General features: G+C 38.1%; 1 protein-coding gene across 3 annotated transcripts; it reads left to right on the top strand.

Moving 5' to 3' along the window:
• Positions 1-871: 871 nt before the first annotated feature.
• eps15 (epidermal growth factor receptor pathway substrate 15) lies at positions 872-26,344 on the top strand. Of its 3 annotated transcripts, none has more exons than XM_060881558.1 (25): positions 872-977; positions 5,917-5,958; positions 7,532-7,621; positions 8,621-8,668; positions 8,746-8,841; positions 9,020-9,082; positions 9,258-9,383; positions 9,612-9,671; positions 9,862-10,062; positions 10,873-11,018; positions 11,546-11,699; positions 12,336-12,421; positions 14,336-14,408; positions 16,292-16,453; positions 16,829-17,026; positions 17,460-17,834; positions 17,943-18,014; positions 18,453-18,570; positions 18,708-18,752; positions 18,829-19,175; positions 19,338-19,410; positions 19,612-19,688; positions 19,790-19,922; positions 20,945-21,111; positions 23,732-26,344. In XM_060881558.1, the coding sequence occupies exons 1-25, from the start codon at positions 951-953 to the stop codon at positions 23,870-23,872; spliced, it is 3,120 nt and encodes a 1,039-aa protein (XP_060737541.1). In that variant the 5' UTR covers positions 872-950; the 3' UTR covers positions 23,873-26,344. The 3 variants fall into 3 exon arrangements, with proteins under 3 accessions (XP_060737541.1, XP_060737540.1, XP_060737542.1); XM_060881557.1 differs by having other exon boundaries at positions 17,454-17,834; XM_060881559.1 differs by lacking the exon at positions 20,945-21,111 and having other exon boundaries at positions 17,454-17,834.
• Positions 26,345-26,572: the final 228 nt, after the last annotated feature.

The raw sequence follows: 26,572 nt of genomic DNA, 5'->3' as shown, positions 1-26,572 counted from the left end.
TTACCTGTACTTTATGTATTTTTGAGCAAAGCAGAAATTTCAAAGCTGAAAATAGGTATAGTGTATAACAGCAAAATAAATAATAACTTCACTATCTTCATCACAAAGAATGTGAAAAAATTAGCCAAGCGGGCTAAGGGACCACGCCATATTGACTACAGCATTCCTACATTAAGAAAAATCACTTGTCTGTCAGTTCTTTTGTAGATAAGGGTTTGAAAAGGTGTTGAATTTGGAGCTCTTTCTGAATGGCAAACTTTAAGCGTTGCCCCAGTTGGATAAATGAAAGAACCCTTTAGGAGTCTAGGTTTAATGCTATGCATCATTCATACCACATTGTGCTGTTGTGATCTCAAATTCACATTCAAAAATCAAAGTTCATGTTTCTCTGAATTCAGTTCAATAAAATCTCTTTTTTTAAGGCTTCTATTTACCCAGCAGGGGTCTCCCTGATTTTTGTGGCCACAGCTTTAAATTTAAAGCTGTGGCCACAAAAATCAGGGAGACCCCTGCTGGGTAAATAGCAGGGGCAGCATATATAAATATGCCATATTTATATGGCATAAAGATAATCTATTAGGTGAAAGAAAATCTTGCAAATAACGTTGTGCTTCCAGACTTTATACCAGAATCTAAATTCTGAATCTGAATCTCAGCTAAATTATAATTCTAATATGGGTTCTCCAGTTTCCTGCAACTTAACAAGAAGCTTGTCAGCTGGTAAAAACGATCTGATGTTCTACCTGTTTATCCAGCTTGGCTCCTTAACAAATTCACAAATGGCAAAAACCTATAGTTGATTGTCAGATCTGCACTAGAACTGAGTCCAGATCCAAATCCTGTTGTAATGCAGTATAGTAAAGAACTCCAGCTCCGGGTTTTCTGTGTACCTTTATTGGCCTCGTCGCCTATCGCAGAGCGTAGGATGCACTAGTGGGAACTGAAACATTATGGCTGCCAGTCTTTCCTTAACTCAGGTAACCATGGTTTTGCATTCAAATAGAACATTTCTCTCGAGTTGTTTTTCTTTTTTTACTTACTGTTATAAACATAGCTTTACGCTGATGCGCGTATATGAGTTTTAAAGTTGACGCTGTCATGCTGTGTGTGTTTTGAAGCTGTATAGATCCAGTGCTTTGGGGGGGAAAAGTTTCTAGCTTTAGCCCTCTGTCTAATTTTAGGGACTGCGAAAAGGGCGTTGCTGGTTTGTGTCACTTTTAAAAACGGGTTAGAAGTATTCGCCTTGCCCTTCATTGTACGATCAATGCAGTATGACTTTAGTTTTACGTAGAAGTAGAAGTTTTAACTTTAAAATATTTGTGAGTTCTGTCGAATTGTGACAGAACAGGACGTCGTTTTATGGTGGTAGAAAGTGTGTAACGTTAGCAACGGCAGCAGCAGTTTGGCTTTATGTCCGACACACGGCGGTTAAACTCAAATAAAAGATTTGTAAAGTGTAGAAAAAAAGGTTATTTCTTTTCTTAAGAAGTTTATTACTTGGTAAATAAAGTAGTCAGTGATGACAAATATGTCGGAAAGGCAGTCAAACGTCTCCACAGAGCTTTTTTTGGTTACAGGATTTTAAATGTGGAGCCAAGAGGAAGTTGCTGCTTTAAGCTGTGACTTGAATTCTAGCTAGTTTTCGCTTTCTGTTGTCGATGGAAAAAAATCTTTTATAAGATGTGTCTAAACTTAAGTGAAACGTGTTGCTGTTTTTTTTTTATATCGTTAAACAACTTTTAACTGAGGTTTTACCGATTATCCAGCCTAGTAGCAGGCTAGCGCTTTTGCTGCAGGATGCTAGTCAACACATGCTAACCTGTAGCCTGTAATTAATATTATTTTACGATGGCTAACTAGACAAGTGCAGTTCTCACAAACTTGTAGTAAATGGACAACATTTTTAATTTACACCTTTCTAATTTAAAGTTATGCACAGTTCCTTACTTGGAAAATACTAGTTAATATGCTAATTAGACGTGAAACTTGCCTTCAGGGAACTGAATACATAATTAAAGTGCATTCAGAATCAGAAGCATTTATTTATTTACTTACTTACTTATTTATTTATTGCCAAGTATGCACAGAGAATAAAAAATAAATCAAAATACAAATAGACAAAAAAAATTGAAAAATAAATTAATTGTATGTACAGTTGTGCTATAGATGATAGAATGAGATGCAGGGATGTACTAGGAGGGAGGTGGTAACAAATAAATAGAAGATTATTGCCTGCTGTTATTGCTTGGGGAAGAAACGGTTCTTGTGCCTGATTGTGCTGGTGTTTGGGGCTATGTATCGCCTGCAAGATGGTAAAAGTTCAAAAAGTGGATGACTTGGATGTGAGGGATCCAGAGTGATTTTCTGAGCCCTTTTCCTCACTCTGGATATATACAGTTCTTGAAGGGTGGGAAGGGGAACAGCAATAAACCTTTCAGCAGTCTGAACCATTCTCTGTAGTCTTCTAATGTATGATTTTGTAGCCGAGCCAAACCGGACAGTTACTGATGTACGTAGACTCACTGTTTCAGCAGCTCCTGAGACAGGTTAAACTACCTCAACTGGCTAAGGAAGTACATCCTTTGTTGGGCCTTTAACAATGGTGTTGATGTGAGTGTACCACTTCAGTTCCTGGAAGATGCCTTCAATGAAGCCACAGTGCTGTCCATGATGGTGAGTGTGGGGAGGGGGACTTCCTCTTGAAGTCATCTCCATTGTTTTGAGGGTATTGAGCTCCAAGTAGTTGTGACTGTACCCGAGTGCCAGCTCTTTTACCTCCTGTCTGTAGGCAGACCCGTCTCCATTTTTGGTGAGGCCGATGACTGTAGTGTCATCTGCAATCTTCAGTAGCTTGACAGAGGGGTCATTAGAGGTGCAGGTGTTGGTGTACAGGCAGAAGAGCAGTGGGGAGAGAACGCAACCTTGAGGGCCGCCAGTGTTGGTGGAGCGGTTGTTTGACATGAATTTCCCAAGTCTCACTAGCTGCTGCCTATCTGTCAGAAAGCTGGTGATCCACTGACAGACAGAGCTTGGAACAGAGAGCTGAGTTAGTTTGGTCTGGAGGAATGTTGGAATGATGGTGTTAAAGGCTGAACAGAAGTCTTCAGACAGGATCCTCACATAAGTCCCTGATTTATCCAGGTTTTGCAGGATGTAATGCAGTTCCATTGGCTCGATAAGCAAACTGTAGGGGGTCCAGTAAGGGTGCAGTGAAGTCTTTCAGATAAGCCTAAACCGTCGTTTTTCGAACGACAGACGTCATTGCCACAGGTCTGTTATCTTGGGTTTCTTTGGGACAGAGAGGATAGTTGAGCTTTTGAAGCAGACAGGGACTTCACACAGCTTCATTGATCTGTTGAAAATCTGTGTGAAGATGTGGGCCAGCTGGCCAGCACAGTTTTTCTAACAGGATGGTGTCACACCGTCTGGGTCTGGTGCATTTCTTCTTTCTTTCTGAAGACCTGGCGCACATCATCCTCACTGATTTGGAGCGCAGGAGAGGGGGAGAGAGGAAGGTTACTGGAGGTGTTAATCGCTCTGACCATCTCTTCACACAACCTTTGTGTTTTGAATTTACAACAAAACTCAGTCAGATCTTCAGCAAGTTGTTGATTTGCCATTGAGGGATGGTGTCTTGTAGTTGTTGATGGCTTTCAGACCTTTCCAGACTGAAGCAATATGCATTCTTTATTGTGGTGTAATAATGGGCCAGTGTATTACTGTCTCTGTTGGGACATGTAACCTGCTGTCTGTCTTTTGGCATTTCATTACGTGGATATACAGCCAGCTGACGCATTAAAGGAAAAAACATAATGTTTTGGTAAGGTGTTGAGCTACTGCAAGCCACCAGAACAACTTCAGGGCTTCTTACCAAGTGTTATACCTAGTCTTGTGTTTTTTTTTGGAGGTGGTGAAGAGCACTGTTGCCATCTCACTCCAAAATCTTATATATAGGTGTTCAAATAAAGACCACGGCTTATGATGTACATAATTTCTTAATTGCTCAGTCATGTCATATGCTGCTTGGAACCTCTGCACTGATCGTTTATTTATTCATGTTTTTCATTTAAAATGCCAACCGTGTATGTCATGCTTAGGCAAAGGTCACACACAGATTAGAAGAGATGATGTCAAGTATAAGGCTTCTATTTTGTGCACAAATATGTCGACTGAAGATGAAAGTGTGTCTGTGCTATACTCACAAATGATAAATATATTATAAATTATATTTGTAATCTTTGTGTTACGTGTTTTTCAAAGGTCTGCTGTGTATTAAGCATGAAAAGGAAATTGGTAGTGCTCTTTGCAAAATATTGGCTGCCAGAAACACTTGCATGCATCAGTAAACCCTTGAAGGGAGACAGAGCTTCCGGGTCCGAAAACAGCAGCTGGGATTGTGTTCAGATGTTGGTCAGCGAGGCTTGCTGTAAGAAAGTAATGCAGTGCAGAATGTTCAGCTGTCACACTGGCTACTGTTTATATGCAGATTTAGCATGTTTAACTCTTCATTATTAGACTATACTCACTAACTGTATGTGTGGTGGCCTGAGAAAACCCCTCATCTGCTTAAGTTTTCACATTTAATATTTATAGTTTTGACCTCTAAAATTTAATAGGCCTTCTATTCTTTTGAAAACTGCACGCTTTTCTTAACCGAATAGGTGTCTTATGACTAAGCTCATCACTGTTTGCTTACATTTGTGATTAAGTGATTATCATTCAAAAATAACAACTTCATCAGCTGCGTATGTCCATCATGTATGTTTTGACAGATGGTGCATGTTCCAATTACTCAATCTTAGAATCTTATCCAGACATCACATTCTTTATTTGGAAAGCACAATTGAGTAGCAAGTTAGCAATCAAAATATCATCTTTGCAGGATATTTGTCTATGTACTCTGTAGACAGGAAGCTTATACAAGGTTGTAAAATAAATAAAACAGTTTAGCCTTCTAATTATGTTGTCTTAAGATCTACAAACTTTGGACTGTTTTCTGTACTTTACTTAGTGTTATAATGGGTTTTCCCCAGACCAACACACCTGTATGATACTAATACGTACAAGAGGATGTATTAATAGTAAGCTGAAGAGTAGACTTGCTGTTCTTTCACTTTCATCAAAGGTTGTAGCTGCTATCTGAGTTGAATTTATTTTGCCAGAGCAGCTCCGGTAATGCAATTTGTAATGGATTTGACTGGTCGGGTCGCAGGGGATAAAATGTCATAGCCTAGATATAGCAGGTTTATGTTATTACTGTGAGGTTCCTCAGAACTGCTCTTACTGAACAAAATACAGATTAATTGGACTTGAAATTGTGACATTAATAATACAGATATTGCTAATTTATACTAGACTAGAAAGGATCAATCTTGTAGATAATCACTAATCGTCACATTTTATATTTGATATGATATTTCATGTTCACTTTTTGCACTGAATGAAATAAAAAGCGGTAAAAATATCATCAATCATACACATTATTTGCCAGTATCATTTTACAGTTATCCCTTAAAAGCTGGATCAATGTTAGTACTAATTATCTCAACATTGGCTCAAATTGTGTGCTTAAGAGTTCCAGTAGGTTATTCCAAATCGCTGAATCATTTTATTTACATGCAAATGAGTTTTGAATTAGATTTTTACTTTCTGTATCGGAAGGTTCTACAGTAAGGCATTTGTCTGTGTGAGGCCTTTTTGAACATTTTTAAAAATTCACACACTCTCATCTGGTTGCCAGATGGCCTTCCTGTTTTTTCTGTGTTTCCTGATTATGTTGCAGTCCTTCTGACAGACACACACATCAAAAAGATCTGCATTGCATCTCAGGATTATGCCTGCCATACACTTCCCTAAGGAGCAAACCTTTATATTGCCTTAGATTGATAGTTTTCTTTTCTTCTTTTTTTTGTACAGCTTTCGAGTGGGAACCCTGTGTACGACAAGTACTATCGACAGGTAAGCACAGAGAGAGAGGCCCAAATTTATCAAGCTGAATATGAACAGATTTATGCAAAAAATCTTTTGTATGAGTGTTTTACAAGCAGTTTGGTATTCATGGTATATCCTGTAAATTTGGATAATTGTTTGTATCCTACTCCTGAGTATATGTGAATTTACACATAACAAAACTGACTAACTACTTAAAAATGCTAACATTCAAACGCTGAACATTATATTGCGGCATACATAAGTGCTCTGTCGTCTCAATCAAATACACATTCTCATGCTTGTCCAGTAACTATGAATAGCATCGAGAACAGTTTGTGAAGTTGTACTATATTATGGTAATAAATTTATAAATAAATAAGATCACAAAGCAAAATGACACAAATGCATAAAAAAGACAAACAGTTCATTTCTAACAAAAGTTTTTCAGGCATATATAAGGAAGTTGCCTAAGGAAGGCATATATGAGCTGGTCTGTATAGCCTTAGGTCATAACACATGTCCGAGTTAACGGAAGATTAAACACATATTTTATAAGTATAATACATTTTAAAGTATTTTCATTGGCATAGAAGTGAGTCACATTAACTTCCACTTTAGCACACTTGACCTTTTATAACATTTTATGGGAATAACTACATGCAAATAAGCTGAAGCAGGAACATGCCTTGCACTTTATAGCTGCTCAATATACACAAGCAAGAACAAAGAACTTTGGTGTTCAAAAAACATTTGGAAATCTGCCAGAACATGTTTATTTACAGATTGATAAACGAGGCCTCATATTTTTCTGTATTGTTGTTGAGCTACGTTGCATATTTGCACTGTATTTTACAACAAAGGAATCAGATAGCTGTGGTGACTGAAATCATCAGTTCATGATCTGTGGATTCAGTCAACAGCTCTTTGAACCAATCCTTTCTGTAACATGGTCTCTGTAATAAGAGGCAACCTCGAATTAATAATTCATTGAATAAATGATGACCTGTGGTCATGCTATGGCTCAGACTGCTGAGTGAGAATGAGACAGCAGTGAGTATATGGCCTTTATCCATCCTGGCAAAGATTTCCCATAACACATCTCTGTGTCCTATCTGAAATTATTTGTTTTCAGGCAAATGCGTTTATCATCCTGACTACAGCAAAAGATCAACAGATTACAACACACTTCATATAATCCTAAAAATCTTAACACACCAATTTTCACCTCTAAAGAATTTAGCTGTTAAATTGGTTTGGGTGTGTTGAAGTATTTTACCAGTGTAAAATTTGATGCATGCATTGAGAGGTGGCTGAAATATTGTTCCCTTTTTTTTTTTTTTTTGTAACAGCATGTCAAAATTTTTTTTTTTTTAAATCTTTAAAATAATGAAGGGTCATCACTATTTGAATATATTCCTGCCTACTGTCACAGTATACTAAAGAATTGGTGGTTGATGTGAGGTTGATGGGGATATCTGCTGAATGTTTGACCACTGAGTCATGAAAGAGTTTTCTAATTTTTTAAAGCCACTATACGAGAGAAAAAGGCAGTATGAGACGGCATTCCCCTCCTCAGTTCGGTGTCTCTGCTTGTGTGCAGGTCGATCCATCTAGCAGTGGGAGAGTAGCAGCCACTGACGCAGCCTTGTTCTTGAAAAGGTCTGGTCTTTCAGACCTGGTCCTTGGCAAGGTAAACACACTACAAATATATAACCATTTCACGCAGTCTTGTGGGATGTGAAGGTCAATATATTGATGCAAATGTGCCTGGATATAGCAGAACCTTTACTCCAAGGTCACTTCACCGGGTTTACATGATTGTTGTATTTATAACTGGATGCATTTACAAAAGCAATAATGTATTCATGTCAGATTTTTACCTTGTAATTTTTTGATTATATAGTGATGGGGAAAAATAATCCATTGATCCTATGTGGTTTTTATATATAATATGAAATGTGGGGCTAAACAACAATACCGTTGTTCACTACAACTTCTGTAAACAAACAAATAACCTCAATTTCAATAAGTAATAAGACCCCCAAAACATTTAGAAACTGATATGTACACCCTACTTTCATATCCATGAAGTAATTATCAGATGGGTCTTACAAATGAAATGCACTATTATTTAATCGTTAAGAAGTGCGAGTTATTCTATAAGAGCAAAAACTTTGGGCAGTTTGAGGTTCTGGACCACTCAGGTAGGTGTCTACATCATGTCACAAAAAAAAAAAGGACATCAGCCATGAAGCACTTGTTTCTGTTCATCAGCTGAAAAGGGTTATAAAGGCTACCTCTAACACAAAATCTGAACACAGTGTACACCACAAACAACTCATGCCAACTGTTGATACGATGCTGGTTCTGGAGCCACAGAACCTGGGAAACTTGCCATCATTGAGAGTGATGAACTTCACGGTAATTAAAACAGAATTGAAGGCGGGAGACTTTCTTTTTCTCATGACTGTGTTTTAATTATATTACATTATATATATATATATATATATATATATATATATATATATATATATATATATATATATATATATATATATATATATAATATCTGTGAGCAGTGGCAAAACAGTGTTTATTATTTCATGGTTATATGCATTGTATACATGAAATTATGGCCTTTACTCTTCTTTTGTCACTCTTTTGATTTATCTTATTTGTTCTGTTCCAGATATGGGACTTATCAGATTCGGAATGCAAAGGCTTTCTAAACAAACAGGTCTCCATTTTTGTTATATAGTTAGGAAGGCTTAAATACTTTAACAATGGATAAACTAATGTACGTTGTCTTTCTAGCAATTTTTTGTTGCACTACGATTGGTGGCATGTGCTCAGAATGGACTTGAGGTTGCCTACAAAAGCCTCAGCGTGGCTGTGCCTCCGCCAATGTTTGTAAGTCGAAGTCTTGTTGTCGAATTGTGTTTCACCACACCCTGAAAACTTGATGAGTAATGATATTAAGCACATTATACATGAACAATTTAGCTTACTTTGCAGAAATGATCTTTTAAACAGGAATTCCTTATGTATATGTGAGGTAAAATTTCCTCCCTCTGTTTTCTTTGGCTAGCACGACACAACCAGTCCTCTCCTCTCAGCAGGTGTGCCCATTGACAGTGCATGGATAGTCAAGGTTAGATCTGATCAAAGCTTTTAAAAGTCAAAAAAAAAGACATACGAATTTATTTAATTAATCCATTTGAAACATTTTAGTTATACTGTGTTTTTACTGTTTTTTTCTAATCTGCCATTAGAATTAATTATGCGCCTGTACTTGTGTGTGGTTGTTTGTGAATGTTTGCTTATAGCCAGAGGAAAAGGTGAAATTCGATGCCATCTTCGACAGTCTCTCCCCAGTGGGTGGCATGCTCACAGGGGACAAGGTCAAACCTGTGCTGCTGAACTCCAAGCTCCCTGTAGATGTGCTGGGCAGGGTAAGCCACAATAGTTTACTGAATTCATGGCGGTGGTTTTGTTTTGCTGATGCCTAAACAGGCATGAAATTTCTCCTCTTAGTCTGGAACATGTAGTTGGAGATTTAGCCTCCAGGTGGCAGTATTCACCACTACTGTATCTTGGTTTCTAACTATTACTTGAGCTTGTTTTGTTTCAATGTTCAGCCCTGAACTATGATGATGAACTGATGTAAACCTCTGTTGCAGGTTTGGGAGCTTAGTGATATAGACAGAGATGGAATGCTGGATAAAGATGAGTTTGCAGTGGTGGGTCCTGTGCTAATCGATACATTGCATGTGTACACTCTTATACACACTCCTTACCTATAATTCTAGTGAACATCCACAAACTATGAGGCTGTATGATTTTAGAGTCTAGACAATTGCTTTCTATTTGATTATTTAACCATTACAATGGTAAAACTGTTTACTGCTTTAATTATGCTTTGTTTTGCAGGCAATGTATTTGGTATATAGAGCTCTTGAAAATGAGCCTGTACCCATGGTTCTGCCCCCTCCACTGGTTCCACCATCGAAAAGGAAAAAAGTGACTTCACCTCCTGTCATGCCACTCCTCCCTTCACCACCATCACTCAAAGAAAGGCGTTCCACTCAATCTGGTTCTCAAACATTGCCCGCTAAACCCACACCTCCACAGGTCAGCAGTCATATAATCATTTACAGCTTAAACAATTTAAAAACTGAACACTATTTAAAATAGGAAAAAATGAGCCAGGGTAGTGTGACAGATTGCTTCAGTGCCTTATAGCCCCAGGGTCCCTATTTTGAATCACAGTATTTAAATTCGAATTTCAAATTCAAATTTTGTCACATACACAATCGTACACAGTACAACATGTAGTGAAATGCTTTTTCCCACTGGCCTCGAAATAAAAATAGCAAATTACACTAAGATGGAGAATAAAAATACTGTAAAGGAATAAAAAAATAAAGAACAAGTTAGATACAAATAAAAGAAGAGATGAATGCTAAAAAGTAGCAGTAGTAACTGAATATGAATTTTAGTGATGTATGTGAATATGTGAACATAACGTCATATATATCGTATATGCAAAGTGTAGACATAGCATTGTGTAAAAGTCCGGCCAAAGTAGTGGGAGTTGTGGTAGTTTTGAAAGGTCCAGAAATGGTCCAGGCTCTAGGTGTTCTCCTTGTTGAGGGCCTGAATGGCCTGCAGGAAGAAGCTCCTCCTCATTTTCTCTATGTTCAAGTTGCAGAAGCACTTCCCTGTAGACAATAGAGAAAAGAGTCCACTTTCATCACTATCTTCCTGGCCTTGATCCAGCACCGCTTGCATAGACTCCAGGTCAGGGAGCTCAGTGTGGATAGTAAATTCAGCTGGTCACACCATCCTCTGGAGAACTTGTCTGTCCTGACTGGTGCTGTTCCCAAAACCAAAATTTGCTCTTTAATTTTTTGTCTCACTGCCCTTTCTGTGTGATTTCAGTGGGTTGTGTCTCCTGGCGATAAGGCTAAGTATGATGAGTTGTTTACAAAGACCGACAGTGATCTGGATGGATTGGTGTCTGGGCCGGAGGTGAGGGACATCTTCCTAAAGACAGGACTGCCCTCTGCCACACTTGCTCGAATATGGTGAGGCAACTCAAACAGCAGTTATCAGAGCGATGTTGAATAAGACTGCCTTGTGGTTTATGAATTAGTCTGACTAGTGAAATTAGTATGTAGAGTCTTAGCTTCTGGCCTGATCCATACACGATTAGTACCTTTAGCAGACGTGTACGAATTAATTGCTGTCGTGACATAATGCTACACCTTGCACATAATTACAGATGGACATACAGAGTCATATATTTTTGCACATCAGGCCCCTATATATTTGGGGTGATGAACCTTTCTTTATTAGATGCATCAACAAAGAACAGTTAAAACAGTTCTGCCAAAAGCAAGATGTCCCCTTGAAGTTAAACACATGCTGAGCAAAAAATGGGTGATTTTGAATTAAAACTTGCTGAACCAGAAAAGTAAACGTGTGCAAATTTGGGTAATATTTTCTCTATTCATATCCATTTCCATCTCCTGTGGTTGTACAGACATAAATTATTGCCTTATTTTTTTTTAGTACATAAACATTTGCAATGCTTGCTTTTTATGTTGAACAGGGAGCTCTGTGACATTGGAGACATTGGAAAACTGACCCGAGAGCAGTTTGCATTGGCTCTTTATTTAATCAATCAGAAACTTTCCAGAGGCATTGACCCACCCCAAACTCTCTCTCCAGAAATGATTCCTCCCTCTGATAGGTTATCACGGCAGGTAAGACCTACCACAATTGTACCCCAACCCATTCCTTTGCTTTGCATATTTAATTTTTTTGTATTATTTAATACTCATAAGATAAAGAATCATGACTTTGGTTTGTCAAACTGAATAAAGAGGCATGTAAAAATAATAAAAATGTAACATTAAATCTGTCTTCCTACAAATCATGCATTTCCTTTCTACGTTTTTTTTTTTCTCTAGCTTTCTGCTGTCTTATCTGTTTGCCTGTCTGTGTGAGTCTGTTAATTCTCTCTTTGTTGGTGCATTTTTTTTTTTCTCCCTTTCCTTTCTGAAAAACCTTTATAGATTAGACTTTTCATACGTTCCTATTTCATTAGCTTTCATTAGATCAATCTTGTGTTAGGTTGTTAGTATTAGCCTTATATCCTTTTACTGTGTTCTGTCTCCTTCCTTCTTCTCCTTTTACTTTACACCTGGGGTGTGTATGTGAACATTTTGCATTGCAAAGCTCTTGTTTTATGGAAGATGTTCTTGTCTTTATTTAATTGGGTTAAGAAGAACATGTTCAAAATGCTTTTGTTATATGTGAGCTTTGAGTTTAAATAAGCCTTTTATTCTCTTCAATCCTTTTTCTCTCACTATTTTTTTTCTTTCTTTTTACCTGTGCAGAATAATGCCTTGTCATGTCAGGCTGCAGACTTCTCTGCCATTAAAGAGTTGGATTCCCTCAGTAATGAGATTATGGACCTGCAGAGGTGAGGAGTTAATTTTTTACTGTGGACGGTGTATTGTAAGCTGGAATCGGGTTATTATTTTAACTTTTTTTGAATTATTATTTTAGTTGATAGGTTATTCTTTTAGTTGATGGGTCATTCTTGGGCCTTTATTTCTACTGCTTTATTTACCGTAAATATTGTTTGGACATTTAGCTTTCAGAGCTGCAAATTACTAAAGAGGTAGGTGTGTTATTAAAGTTTCAGATTAGAAATGCATCTAACTATTGCTGATATAATTACTTGGAAAACAGAAAAAATGACTATTTGGCTGCTTTTCCAGCATCTTTAGGGTGGGGTTTATGAGTGATGTCATCCTACTTTGAATAGGTACTAGAATAACACAGACTCGTGAAATGCTGATCTCTGGCTGTGACTGCAAGGAATAAACAGTGTCGAGATGTGTGTGTTGTGCTAAAACTAAGCTTGTGAGGCCTGGAGAACACAGTTTCAGGGTGTTGACGCTGCATTCTAGGGAGCAACAAGTCCCCTGAGGGTCACGTACCACTTGAGGGCCAGTTTCAAAGAGGAACATAAGGGGAGGGACGCTCACAAACAAGCTCTCTGTTTGAGAAAGTGCAAGGCTTCCTCAGACTCACTCTTGAGGAGTGGGCCAGGTAATGCAGGATTACTTTCTCCACTTCTCTTGTCTGAGACTGCAAGGAGTGAGAGAGCAAGATACCAAGGGAATTGGAGAACAGAGTGGAAAGTACTTTTTCTACTCCAAGTGAGAAAGATAGGTGAATAGTTTGTGGAAGGAAAAGAGATTCAGGGTTCTTTAGCATGGATCCAAGCACCTAAAATGATGCATGTTGTTTGGGATTGCCTCACTTGTTCACGGCAGCAAAACACCTCTGGAGAAAGGTAAGCAGCTCCTCCTCCTCCATGGACGAGACCTCACACGAAGGAGGTGGAAAACAAATGTAGTCTGCTTTTATGAATGTAACACTCTTCTAAACTGTGCACATTCGTGTTGCAACAAAGTAGTTGGGTGGATGAGGGTTTATTTTATAGATCATGACTATTAGATACAAGATCATGACTAATTCTTCCTTGTTTGTGCACCTTTTCATGTCTCTCCCTCTCTGTATCTTAGTCCAACTCATTTTTGTGTGTGTGACTGGATTATGGTAATAGATATTTACCTTCTATTTAAGATGAACTCCAGGAGTACAGTGATAATCTGCGCTCAAGATTCTTGTCTTTAACTTCTCATAAAAGTAATGCAACAAGAGAATACCAGTAAAAGGATGACCCCCCCCCCCCACACACACACACACACCAGAATATTCATTCATGCTTATAAGTGAAGATTTCCTATCAAATAAGTCAAGAAGCTTTTATTGACATTTCAACCATATATAGCTGATGCTACTTTCAATCATGAAACTCCTAAATCTCTACCCATAAGTAACCCTCTCTTTCTCTCTCTCTCTCTCTCTCTCTCTCTCTCTCTCTCTCTCTCTCTCTCTCTCTCTCTCTCTCTCTCTCTCACATACACACACACACACACACACTCACTCTGCACTGTTAGTGTGTAGTGCCCTGGTATTGTTTAAATCCCTTGAGGAATACCTGACTTATGGTTATTTTTAAACAGTAAGAGAATGGTAGAGGACTTTCAGAAGAGAGAGCACCCACTCCTCTCTCTTTCTCTCACCCTCCCTTTCCCCTCTCTTTCCTTCTTACTCTGACAGCACCAGACAGCTATCTGCCCATGTGCAGTTCTGGCACCTCTCTCATTCAACCCATATTAGAAGCACACTTACATAGACTCTCGCCTTCAGATTCAGACATGGTACTAGAGGAAGAGGCAGTCCAGACGGTGGCCACTTGGCTACCAGTACCATCTCTTGCTCTGATCCTGAAATACTCTTGCTTTTGTTGGTCTTTCAGGGAGAAAAGCTCTGTGGAACAAGAAATCAAGGAAAAGGAAGAAAGCGTTAGTCAGAGGACCAACGAGGTGCAGGTAAGTTTTCTTACATTGCTCTCTAAGAAGATATTAGATTTTTTTTATCGAAACTGCATTTTGTGTGTAATAAGAAACACAATGTCTCAATGTGTTTACTTGCCTTTTATAAAGATTCAGAGTTCTTTATTGCCATGCAGCCATGATGTGGAATTTGGATACAGTAGAGTACAAAAAGACAGAACCAATGAGTGCTGGTTACAAATACATGATTATTTTGATTATGTGACTGTAATGAACAATGATACGTAGGATACTACATGCAGTTAAACTTTATTTCATTATACCAGATTTCGAAGTCATTCCTCCTTGATTCTTTGATTCTCCCTCCTTCTGCTTTTAATAAAAAAGTCTACTATCCTTTAAAAATGATGCTGATACATAAAATGCACTCAGAGGAACCGAGGAACAAGAAGAATAGTGGCTTTTGGAACAGGCAAACACACACATACATACATGGAAATATTTTGTTCTCATCGCTGTAGTGAGTACATATCAAAATTGGTGCACGGATGGCCAAACGATGAACTGTCATTCAGCTGCGTGTCGTCCTTGGCTGATTGATTGCCAGATGGGAGCGAGACTGTCGTGCATTGTTCACAGCAACGGCAGGGCCATAGTGCGACAAAAATTACTGGCAGCTACAACAGTGGTGACCAAGACAATGTGTCACAGCACACAGTTCATTGCAGTCTTCTGTATATGGGCCTGTGTAGCTGATGACCCAGCCAAGTCCCCATGCCAACTGTGCACCATTGCCTGCAACGCAGGGCGTCAAAGGCCAAGCACAGATACACGATTACCAACAGAGGCTATGGCACCTGGATAACGTTGTTGGACGGACACAGGCCGACGGTGGCGGGGTTATGTTATTCTGTATGCTGTTTTCTTGGGCCCAATTATCCCAATTTCACAAAACCCTAACGGGAAAAATTATATATATATGACCATTGTGGCCATCCCTTACCTCCTGAGAGGGAGGAGATTGGAAACAAGGCAGCATAATTAAAGAAATAATATTAGTGGAGGAATTAATCTTCCCAGTAACTCTGGTGAGATGTCATTTTTCCACACAAGAGGCAAAGACACAATACTGCACGATATTTTGTATCCGCTATTGAAACAATGAGGTTGGCTGAAAGGCAATGATAGATTTCTTTGTTGGGTTGCCATGTTTATGCTTCAGAAACTTCTCTACTTTTCAGGCTCTCCTTAAATCAACTGGATCAAATGCAGATTCTGTATTGAATCTGATGATTGGTATTGATTTTATGAAAACAGGCTTACTTTGATATTTGAAGAGGAATCAAATAAGAACTTCTTTGTTATCAAAATTGGTGTCTCAGCGATTTTTGTCCCTCAGTGTTATAGTCACCAAAATGATAAAGCTGGAAATTTCTTCCGTGGGGAAAAAAACATTCCTCTGTAACCTTTGGTGATGATCCAGTTTAATGTTTAGATTGAGGAGGGGCTTGCTGTATCTCGAAAGATATTTAGTCATTCAAGCATGTTAACTCAACATGCCGTCACTCTGACCTCCTGTTTCAGAAGGAAATACATCAACAAAGAAAAGAATCATATCTAAGAAATCATTTCAAGATAACTTGGCTGAATAGAGGAAGCATACATAGAAGGGAGAAAGGGGAACTCCTGTCTTGCTAGGTTTTGTACAAATATTTATATCAATTAATATTTGTTGAACATTGGAAGAAATCTGAATATTTGACATTTTAAAGATCAAGGCTTACAGCCATTTTGCCACTGTGCTTGCTCATTCTTTGTAAGGAAGACCAAGACATTTTCTACAGGCATTGTGCGAGATCATTTTTAAATATTTAGGTTTGTGTTAAATTTTGTTGGGTTTTTTTTGTTGTTGTTTTTAGGACCTGCAGGATGAAGTGCAGAAAGAGAGCGAGGAGCTGCAGAAGCTACAGGCAGAGCGACAGGAGGTGCAGGAAGCACTGGAGAGACTGGATGAGCAAAAGTTGTCCCTAGAGGAGCAGCTCAAGCTCATACGCCAGCAATGTAGTCAGGAGAACCAGCTGGTGGGTGTGAGAAAGCGAGAGCAAGGATGAGTCAGTGCTCCCTGCTTTGACTGCCCTTCCTAGCTCATTCAGGCACAATTCAAATCACAAGCATTTCTCTGGTCTAAAAATCAAATGCTTTTGTTTTCTTTGTAACGTGATGTGCATTTTGGTACCTTATCACATCATGTTTTTTGTTTATCATTTGTTAAATGTGTGTGTCTGTGTGTGTGTTTGCGTGTGTGTCTGTGTGTGTGTGCGTGTGTGTCTCTGTGTGCGCACGTGTGTGTTTGTTTGTGTGTGTGTGCGTGCGTGTGTGTCTGTGTGTGTGTGCGTGCGTGCGTGCGTGCGTGCGTGTGTGTGTGTCTGTCTGTGTGCGTGTGTGTCTGAGAACAGATCCAGTCTCTGCAGGCTGAGCACTCTGAGCAGGAGCAGAGGATAGGAGACTATGAGGAGGAGTTGGTAAGGGCACGAGAGGAGTTGCTTTCTCTTCAGGAACAGAGCCGCACGCTGGGGGAGAGAGTGCGCTCAGCCCGTGATCAGCTCTGCCCTCTACAGGATGCAGTAACAGAGTCTCACACACAGATTGCACAGGTTTGCTGTCTCTCCCAGATTTGTCTGTTGTTCATAATATTTGTATCACTATTAGTGTATTGTATATTAATTAGTGTGTATGTGTGTGTGTATGTATGTATATATATATATATATATATATATATATATATATATAACCATGAAAAGTGGAATATTGACAAGCTTAAAGTGATTTTTTTTTTCTTAGCATAGTGTATTCGAGTGAAATTAATGATCATTATTTTATCCATCATTGTGCAGCCCTTTTTTGGGCTTATATTATTTTCATAAGCTCACACCAAACTCCCCACTCTCTCTGTTCATTTTTCTTTGCATCTTGCTGTGGTTTTGGCTTTATTTCCTCATTTAAACTGCTCTTCCTCCCTTTTCAATTGTGTCTGTGGCTTGCTTTTCTATCTCTTTTCACTGTATGTGGGGTGTGCTGTAGATGCAGGAAAGACTGGCTGAACTTAAGACCGAAGAAAGAGAGGTTGAAGCCCAGCTTTCTTGGAAGGTCTTAGTAGAGGAGCCACCATTCGTCAATGGCTCAGCACCCCCTACTGAACAGACAAAGCCACTACAGTGGCCACAGCCCACAGAACACTCTCCAAAGAAACCAGATGAAGAGGAGGATGAAGAGGAGGAGGAGGAGGAGGAGGAAGAGCTCACTCCCACGGATGAGCCACAGGAACTAAGAGTGCTTGAGACAGAATCAGCAGAACTGTCTTTCAGTCCTAAGGAGCTTAAAGTTGATGCCGTGGAAGACCTCTTCACCAGCACAATGTCCTCAGCCAGCACTCTTGGTGCAGCTTGGCCTCAAAATGAAATGGTGAGGCATTATGGCAAATTATAATATACTTATAGCATGTGTGTTGTATCAACATAAGGACTGAACAGAATGTGATGCAATGCATTGTGTTGCTTTTATGTTTTTTAGGAAGGTTCGTTACCTGCTGGCGAATGGGGGCTAAAGGAAATGGAAATAAAACAGCAGGGCAGCACCTTAAAGGTCAGCATTAATAAAGGACTGTTAATAGTTAATCAGTAGTCAGAATAGTGTCTAAGCTAACCTACAGAACATGTTTGAAGTACAAATGTAAATGGGTCCCACAAGCATTATTCAGAATGCATGTGAAAGATTGACAAACAGGTGCAAGGCAAAATTACTGGATAAGTTGTGAATTGAATAACATGCAATAAATGAAGTTTATTTGTAGTTTAAAAAGTACACATAGCTTGTTGATATGTGGTCAGAGATCGTCTTATATCGGTGTCTTTAATTAATAGATTGAGGCTAGGTGAGATGGCAAATTGTGCTTAAGGACAGCTGTTCAATACTCAGTAATTGAAAAGTTAAGGCCGATAAGCTGGCAGATTAAAATGTTGCTCCACCGTTATGTAGAATATCTATTGATTCATTTAGAATGTGTGTTTGGATAATGTGTAGGTGGAGTCTCCAGTTCCTGAGCAAAAGGAGGAGTCCTCCCAACCCATAGGTGCTCATAGTGACAGTTCAGCATCCGTCCCTCCCGTCGACTTCTTTCCATCTGATCCCTTCAGCGACAGTAAGAGACCCGTATTTTAATGCAACCAGATTTTATCAAACTATCAACTTAAAATTGAGCTTTAAAAAACGGCTTTAATAGTCTCTCCTGTTAATATATAAAGAAAAACTTTGAAAAATGTATTGTATTTCCAATAGGTGACCCTTTCAAAAGCGATGACCCCTTTGCAAAAGACATTTCAGGTGAGCAGCCTACGCCTGGCTTTGACACTTTTATTGTGAAACCACACAACGGTTAAATATTTGTTTTTCTGTCCAGATCCATTTGGTGGTGATCCTTTCAAAGGCACAGACCCATTTGCCACTGACTCTTTCTTCAAGCAGTCTTCCTCTACCACATTCTCCTCACAAGATCCATTTGCTTCTTCCGACCCGTTCAGCTCAAACACAGGCTCTGCAGAACCAGACCTGTTCTCCTTCCAGATCAACAACACGGCTGCATCCGATCCGTTCTCTAAATCAAACACCGTGCCAGCGGATCCATTTAGTTCTAGCAGTGGTAGCACACCGTTCACTTCCAAACTTGATGAACTTGATGACTCCGATCCCTTCAGCTCATCAGCTGGGGCAGGGAATGACCCGTTTGTTGGGTCAGAGCTGTCATCAGTAAGTACTTATTATTTATATTGAACTGAAAATATCTGTTAACAAATACACCTACAGAAAACCACATCTGACCAATGTTTGGTATTTCACAGAATAGAATTAGAGTTTTTAAAAACTGATCCCACTGTGACAATATGGCCTTATAATATCTGTGTTGTTTAGAAGGAAACACCAGCAGATGCTAATGACCCATTTGCTCCTGGAGGAACAGTGGTGAAGGCTGACTCGGATGCTGGTAAGAGCAGACAGCCTTCTACTGACTATTATACTTACATATAATAATGTATTATACTTCCATGCTTTTTTTTTTTTATTTGTCAGGGGGTTTATTTGTTCAATTTTGTATAAAATGTAATTAAAAAATGTCATAATACATATAGTTTTGTGTGTTTGTGTTGTAAGTGTATGATCTGTGTGTCTGTGTTTTGTCTCTTAGATCCCTTTGCTACAGTATTTGGTACTGGTACTGAGTCCTTTGTAGGAGGTTTTGCAGACTTTAGAACTTTGGAAAAGGTAAATCACATTCCTCTTCAGAAGACTGAGGATAATTTGCTGAACTTTTTGATCGTGCTTATCATTTTTTTTCATTCCGTGTTGGTGTATGTGCCCCGCAGTCTGATGGCGCTGACAACTTTGCCTCAAGTGCACTTAGTAAGAATCTATTTAAGGAAGATAACCAGTTAGATGTGCCTCCTGCATTACCACCCAAAACTGGCACTCCAACCAGACCACCCCCTCCTCCACCAGGTGAGTCCAGGGAGAAATACAAGAAGTACTGTTGTTTTACACTCTCTCTCTCTCTCTCTCTCTCTCTCTCGCTGTCACTCATGGGCGTAAATCCTGGGAGGATTGCCCCCCCCCACCACACACACACACAATAAATAAATAAATAAAATAAAAAAATTATTAAAAAAAAAATCGCACTCTCTATTGTGAAAAATATATGTATGTATAAATACATATCTAAATAATCGTGTAATACATACCTAAATAATCGTGTAAGTAGAAAAAAAACGCAAAAAATGCATTTAGAAACAGTTGAGTTCCCCCTCCCCTTCCTCACAGTGGTTTGACCCACTGCCTGCTTTCCCAGTTCATCTCACCTACTCTGCACAAACAAGTCTGGTGTGTGGTTGTGGCTCAATTAATGGTGAATTCCATTAAGTAGGGAATTTTATTCACTTTAAATAAATCGAATCTCTTTAATGTAGTTGATGCAGACTCATTCATAAATTAGTTGCGTCAAAAATGCTGATTACCGATGTAATTTTCCATGAATCTGCTATATTAGCGATTTAAAATATTACTTATCTAGTTATCGTTAGCTTGTTTACAATAGCTTGTTGCATAGTGCACTGCAACTAACACGCCAAAGCCGTCGAGAAAAACTTTGAAAATAACCATAATGACGCAGTCTCCATGCTACAATAATAATGATAAAAGCAAAGTTTTTCACTGTGGGGACATATCTTTATAAGTACAATTAGACTGTATTATTTGTGTCCCCCTTCAAAAATTGCTCATGAGAAATTTTATATTTATTGTCCCCCCTACTGTTAAATGAAATTTACGCCCATGCTCATTATTGCATACTTTGCATAATTGCAGGAATTAAATGAAATCACATTCTTTTTATGAGAACATTGTCTCTATAAATACACAGTCATAGTGAACTCATGTTGGTGCACTGCTGCTTTTAAGTAATATGCATATGTACATATGGTGTGTGTGTGTGTCTGTCTGTCTGTCTCGTGTGGTCTATTCTACAGGTAAGCGGTCGAACATCTACCGGTCAGAATCATCAGACTCAGTTCAGAGGCGTGGAATTGGGGAGTTTTCCTCCCTTCCTGCTAAAGACACTGTGCCAGACCCTTTTGCTCCCTCTTCCCCCTCCCAAGTCCCACGCGAGCCTGACCGATTTGCCACCTTTGACAAAGTGAGCACCTCCCCTGCCCCCTCTCCACCTCCTGAAACTCAGTAGCGACATTAAGCTTTCACCTTTAACCTCTGCCGAGTGGCAGCCTTTGTCTCTCAACCCTCTCAAATTTTAGGTTTTATGTAACAGATATGGTTCATATTTTATTTTATATGGCTATGAATATGAAAAGTTATTAAACATAGACTTTAGATGGATAGATAAGAAATTATGTTCATATATCAGTGTTACCTTATTTTGTGCATCTTATATTGTTCAACCTGACCCATACATTCTCACTGGCTGTGGTTGGAGAGGTGGGGCTGCCTACTGGCTATTTTTTACTTTATTCTCGTACTGTGTTTCAATTTCTACCATTGTTCAGGGGGCTTGAGCTCATGCTGCATGTACATTGTTCTACCGTTCCCTCTTACCTTGCACTGCATGCACTAATCAATTCCACCTATCTTGATTGTTTACTACTTATGACCTAAGAAGTTTTCATGCTTTCGTGAGCTGTGATTGGCTCAGGTGCTTCCTGATTATGGAGCCACTGCATCCCATGACTTCCAGCATGCACTTGGCACACCTCCTCGACCCCACACTCTATAAACAAGCTCAGGATTTTACGATATTAACTACAGGAAGTATGTTCAGTAAAATTTTTATTAGGAGCTTAGTCACCATCATTATGGCTCCTTATTGTTTTGCCTTTATTTTAGCTTTTTTCAGTTAGTTAACTTTTAGTTCCACTTAAACAGATTGTTTCTGTAAAACTATGTCGAGTTGTATTTCATTTATATAACATGTTTGAGTCATACTCAGTCATTTAGAATACATTAAGAATGCATGGTCCAAGTTTCCTAACTTCATTAAAGGTGAACAATGTAACACTGTGCTCCTGGATATATGGGGTTTTACTCAGTGGTGAGAGGTCATGTATTACGGCAGTCCTCGAGCTCGGAAGATCCTCTCTGATCAATCTAACTGCGAAAGCTGTTTTATATGTTGTAACACGCTGTGGTAAAGTCATTAGTGTGCTCCTTATAAACGATGTGCCTGAAGCTTATTTGGTGTATGTGTCATCCATCTTTGTACCATTAATCCTATCTGTGTGCATTAACTGCATGTATTAAGTTTCTCAGCATGGATAATGTATGTGCAACCCTGAAGTTTCAAGTGTAAACAAGAATAAGCACATCAGATGTATTTGAAATCATCTCTCCTGTATTAGAAAATAATGCTACTGCAGTATACTAGGTTAATATCAGTACATGGGTAGAATTTGCAATGTAAACCTGCTTTATTTGAATGGACATAAGCAGGGGTGTTCGGTCCTGTCCACAAAGGGTTGGTGCGGATACATGATTTTATTTCAACCAAATAGATGCCACACCTGAGTCTATTGAAAGCAAAGATAAACGAATTAACAAGTGGAATCAGAGGTGTCTTCTTGATTCAAATAAAAACCTGCACCCACACCCGTCCTTTCTGGAAAGGTTTGGACACACCTGGACATAAGGCCTTGTCAGTGGAGGAAGAGATTTAGCAGGCAGTGTGTAGGTGTTGGTAGAAAATTGGATAGGATATGAGAACTTTAAAAATATATATATAAATAATAACAAATAAACTAATTGTTTAATGTCTGTGTAATTTAGCTTTAAAAAACATTATAACATTATACAACACACCCTCTAATGACATGCCTGATGGCTCAAAACAACTGGATATTTATAAACACTCCATTTTTGCATCTGCAGTGGAACTACCACTAGAGTTCCTATTCAAGATATTCGCCTGCTGCATTCAGACTTTAACTGTGAACACTGAAATGAAATTGTGTGTTGGCAGACAATTCACCTGAATCTTTTTTTTTAACAAACCGATTTTTTTTTCACAGTTCATGGAACACTGAATATTTTTCAACTTGCACTTTTGATAATTGTTTTTTTTCTCCCAAGATTCTGCAGCTTTTTTCCTCCTAAACTAAAACACATACAACAGATTCTTATTTGTTTAAAAATATTGCTGGGCCTTCATGGGCTCTAATAATTTAAGCACACAGGTTTTCAATCTTATTCACAAAGAGCTGGTGTGGGTTTAAGTTTTCATTCCAATCGAGCAGGAACCACACCTGATTCCGCCTGTTTAATTAGTTCATCTTGGCCTTCAAAACACTATGAGGTGTGACTTCAGCTTGGTTGGAATGAAAACGTGTATGTGCACTGGCCCTTTCTAGATAAGATTGGACACCCCTGCTATAGCACATGTTGAAAGTTAAAATTTTATCCAAAAAATATAATTTATAAATAAAATCTAGGGTGTTTGTTTGTTATGAAATGACAAACATGACTACTGGTTCAATTCAATCGAATTCAAATTTATGTTTATAGCACTTTTAACAATGGACATTGTCACAAAGCAGCTTTACAGAACATAAGAAACATAATACAAAAGGATTATTATACAAAGATTAATATTAGATTTATATTTAAATGTGATGGTGATGACAAATGATTTGATATGCATTTATGACCTACACAGTTTATCATGTATATTACCAATATCACTTGTTTTATTACCAATATCTTGTTTGCGGCAACATTTTCTGATGGTTTATCTTTTTTTGTTTGTGGAACAGTACCCCACAGAAGAGGACATGATAGAATGGGCAAAGAGGGAGAGTGAGCGAGAGGAGAGGGAGCGTGTGGCCCGACTCACCCAGCAGGAGCAGGAGGATCTGGAGCTGGCCATCGCACTCAGCAAATCGGAACTTTCTTGACCAGAACCGGCCCTGAACCACACTGCCGAGGAAGAAGAGGAAAGGATGAAAAGCTAAACTTACGGGTGCTGGGATTTCACAATCCCACTAGTTTTAGTATAGTCCAAATCTCCCTCCCCATCCCAGTTTTATGTGTCAGTATATCATCTCTTTCCATGTTGCCAGTGACTCTCCTGAAACCTGTGGTTTTGGGGAAGAAGTGGTATAAAGGTGAAGGACTAAAACACAACCCTTGGTTTGCTACTTTGTTGCGATGTGTTTCCTTGTGTTAAAAAAAAAAAATCAAAGATTTATATAAATTGATATTTCTAACTCAAATACGTGCCGCTATGAAGTGTCACTGGCATATTAACACACTTTCTCCAATTGCTACCGTTCATGTCATTGAAGTGGATTGTCAGTTGATTTAAGTGCAAATATATAGGGACAGTTTAACAGGTTTGACATTAATCAGAAGAAAAAACTCAGTCCTTTTAAAACTGCTGGGTTTAATTTGAGTGATGTGTTAATTACAGAATAGTTTGAGGTTGTATTTAGGAGCAAAGGTGGAAGAAATTGTCAGTGAAAGTGCACTGTTCATAAATAGAAAATTAGTGGTAATATGTTTATAGAAGTGACGGGCAAATAGATATCTTTCATAACAAAGCAATACAATTTTGCTTCATGATCAGTATACACTATTTGGGTATTCAGTATGCCCTGAACTTATTTTCTACTTGGATGGCTTCTTCTAAACTGGTTTACAGAAGGCAGGTTGGGATCCATCACATTTTAAACAGAGAAATCATTAAAGACTCCTGTACATATGTTTGTCCTGGACTGCTTTAGTGTATACAATTTCATTTTGAAGCCAGGGCACTTCACTGACTTTATAGGATTCTGTTTAGAAGAACACTCACTCAAACCCCTGATTAAAATGATTTTTAAGACTCTCAAAGTAAAAAGTTCTTTGTGGGAGAAGTTTTTCTCATATGACATTCACAACCCAATTAGAATGTCTACAGGCCATCTTCAGGTTTCCAAATTATCTAAGAGTCCATTAGTCCTCCTTACATATGAGAATTAGAAAATATACAGTATATAAATATCCTGTTATAAGCATGTATGATTCTCAAAGCATATCCTTAATACATAATATTGTATGTAGGGCATTCAAAATATATATATTTTATAATATAATATATATTATTATTATTATTAGATATATATATATATGTATATTTTATATACATATATATATATATGTATATTTTATATACATATATATATATATATATGTATATATATACATATATACATGTGTGTGTGTATATATATATATATATACACACACAGACAGTAAATAAAAAACACAGACAGTAAATGGTTTCCAATCTCTAAAACCAAGGAAAACTGATTTGTGTTGAAATGCCTCCTACATTTCTTTTAACTTCTCTATTTTCTAACCACAATACACTTAAGTTGCTGAAGTATCTAAGAGAAGGAATGATTGTGCAGTATGTCTAAGACTGTTAAGTCTTTTTCAAATTAAGGAGAGTTTTCTTTTGATGTCAGTGTGGCAATGAATAGAACAAAAAGAAAACACTAAACAAAAAAAAAATTAGAAATAAATATTGACCCTATACAATCTAAGTGTTGTAGGAATTCTGAGTGTCTTGTACCATTTCAGTCACTTCTGAGTAGGTTACTGTTATCAGAACACAGAGAACGTCTGTAGCACTGGTTTGCATTTTAAACCATCCTCTGCCTCTGTCCTTTGGGTTTGACCTCAATGCATTTGTCTACATTCTAAAGTCTTAAGTGACCACAAGAACAATAGATGCACTTTGTCATTCATTCTCTACATATGAAAGCATTGCACATGATGATTTGTATCAGATAAAAGCCCTTGCTTTTTTTTTTTTTTTGACATTTCAAATGTCACATGTTGGATCAAGAATGTCCCTTTGATTCATATATTTCCATTGGTGAGAATCTGTCTGTCTATTAAAAAAGGAAAAAGAAGGTATTTTTAATAAAGCACAAGTTACCCTGTCACAGTTTTCTGCCCAATAGCTGATAAATGTTTTCATGAGCATTATGAACACTGCATTATACCCTGTAAACCAGATTTAAGTATTGCATATTGCTTTAGATATATTGCTTTAGCACTCTGTTTTAAGGAAAGATTTGGCTTTCTAATTGTAACTGCTTCTCTAAGTTCTGTCAAAGTGATCTGTGCTTTTGCTCATTATGTATGTGTATGTATGTATGTATGTATGTATGTATGTATGTATGTATGTATGTATAGGCCTTTAACTCTTCTTATCCTAAACCACTTATGTATTGGTGTACTACAGACTTTTTAAAATTGGCTTAATGTATTTTATTTTTTTAACTTTACAGAATGTGTCCCTTTTAATAAGGACAGATGTTTAAACATGTTAAATAACATGTAATTAACGCTAAAGAATAAATATGAACCTTTCAACATTTTGGATGTTCCCTGTTCTTCAAACTGTAAAGAGGAATAGTTTAAAAAACATACAGGAAATAGCAAAACATTCACTTTCCTACAATACTGTCAACATTTAGATCCCCAGTTCGATTATATTTAAATTGTAAGCACTGTTGTTGTAGACATTCAGCTGAGAATTTGATGAGCTATGGGTCACAAAATTGTTATATACAGTAACTAATCTGTACATTTAACCCTTTGTA

Source organism: Tachysurus vachellii, chromosome 11 (genome assembly GCF_030014155.1).
Source record: "Tachysurus vachellii isolate PV-2020 chromosome 11, HZAU_Pvac_v1, whole genome shotgun sequence".
Lineage (NCBI taxonomy): Eukaryota > Metazoa > Chordata > Actinopteri > Siluriformes > Bagridae > Tachysurus > Tachysurus vachellii.
Note: the sequence above shows the minus strand (reverse complement) of the source record. Positions and strands in the feature narration are given on the sequence as shown.

Excerpts from the sequence above, each read along its gene's own strand:
- eps15 (XM_060881557.1), top strand. The coding sequence starts at position 951 with ATGGCTGCCAGTCTTTCCTTAACTCAG. Across the intron at positions 10,063-10,872 it reads CTAAACCCACACCTCCACAG|TGGGTTGTGTCTCCTGGCGA; the intron begins GTCAGCAGTCAT and ends GTGTGATTTCAG. Across the intron at positions 21,112-23,731 it reads GATTTGCCACCTTTGACAAA|TACCCCACAGAAGAGGACAT; the intron begins GTGAGCACCTCC and ends TTTGTGGAACAG.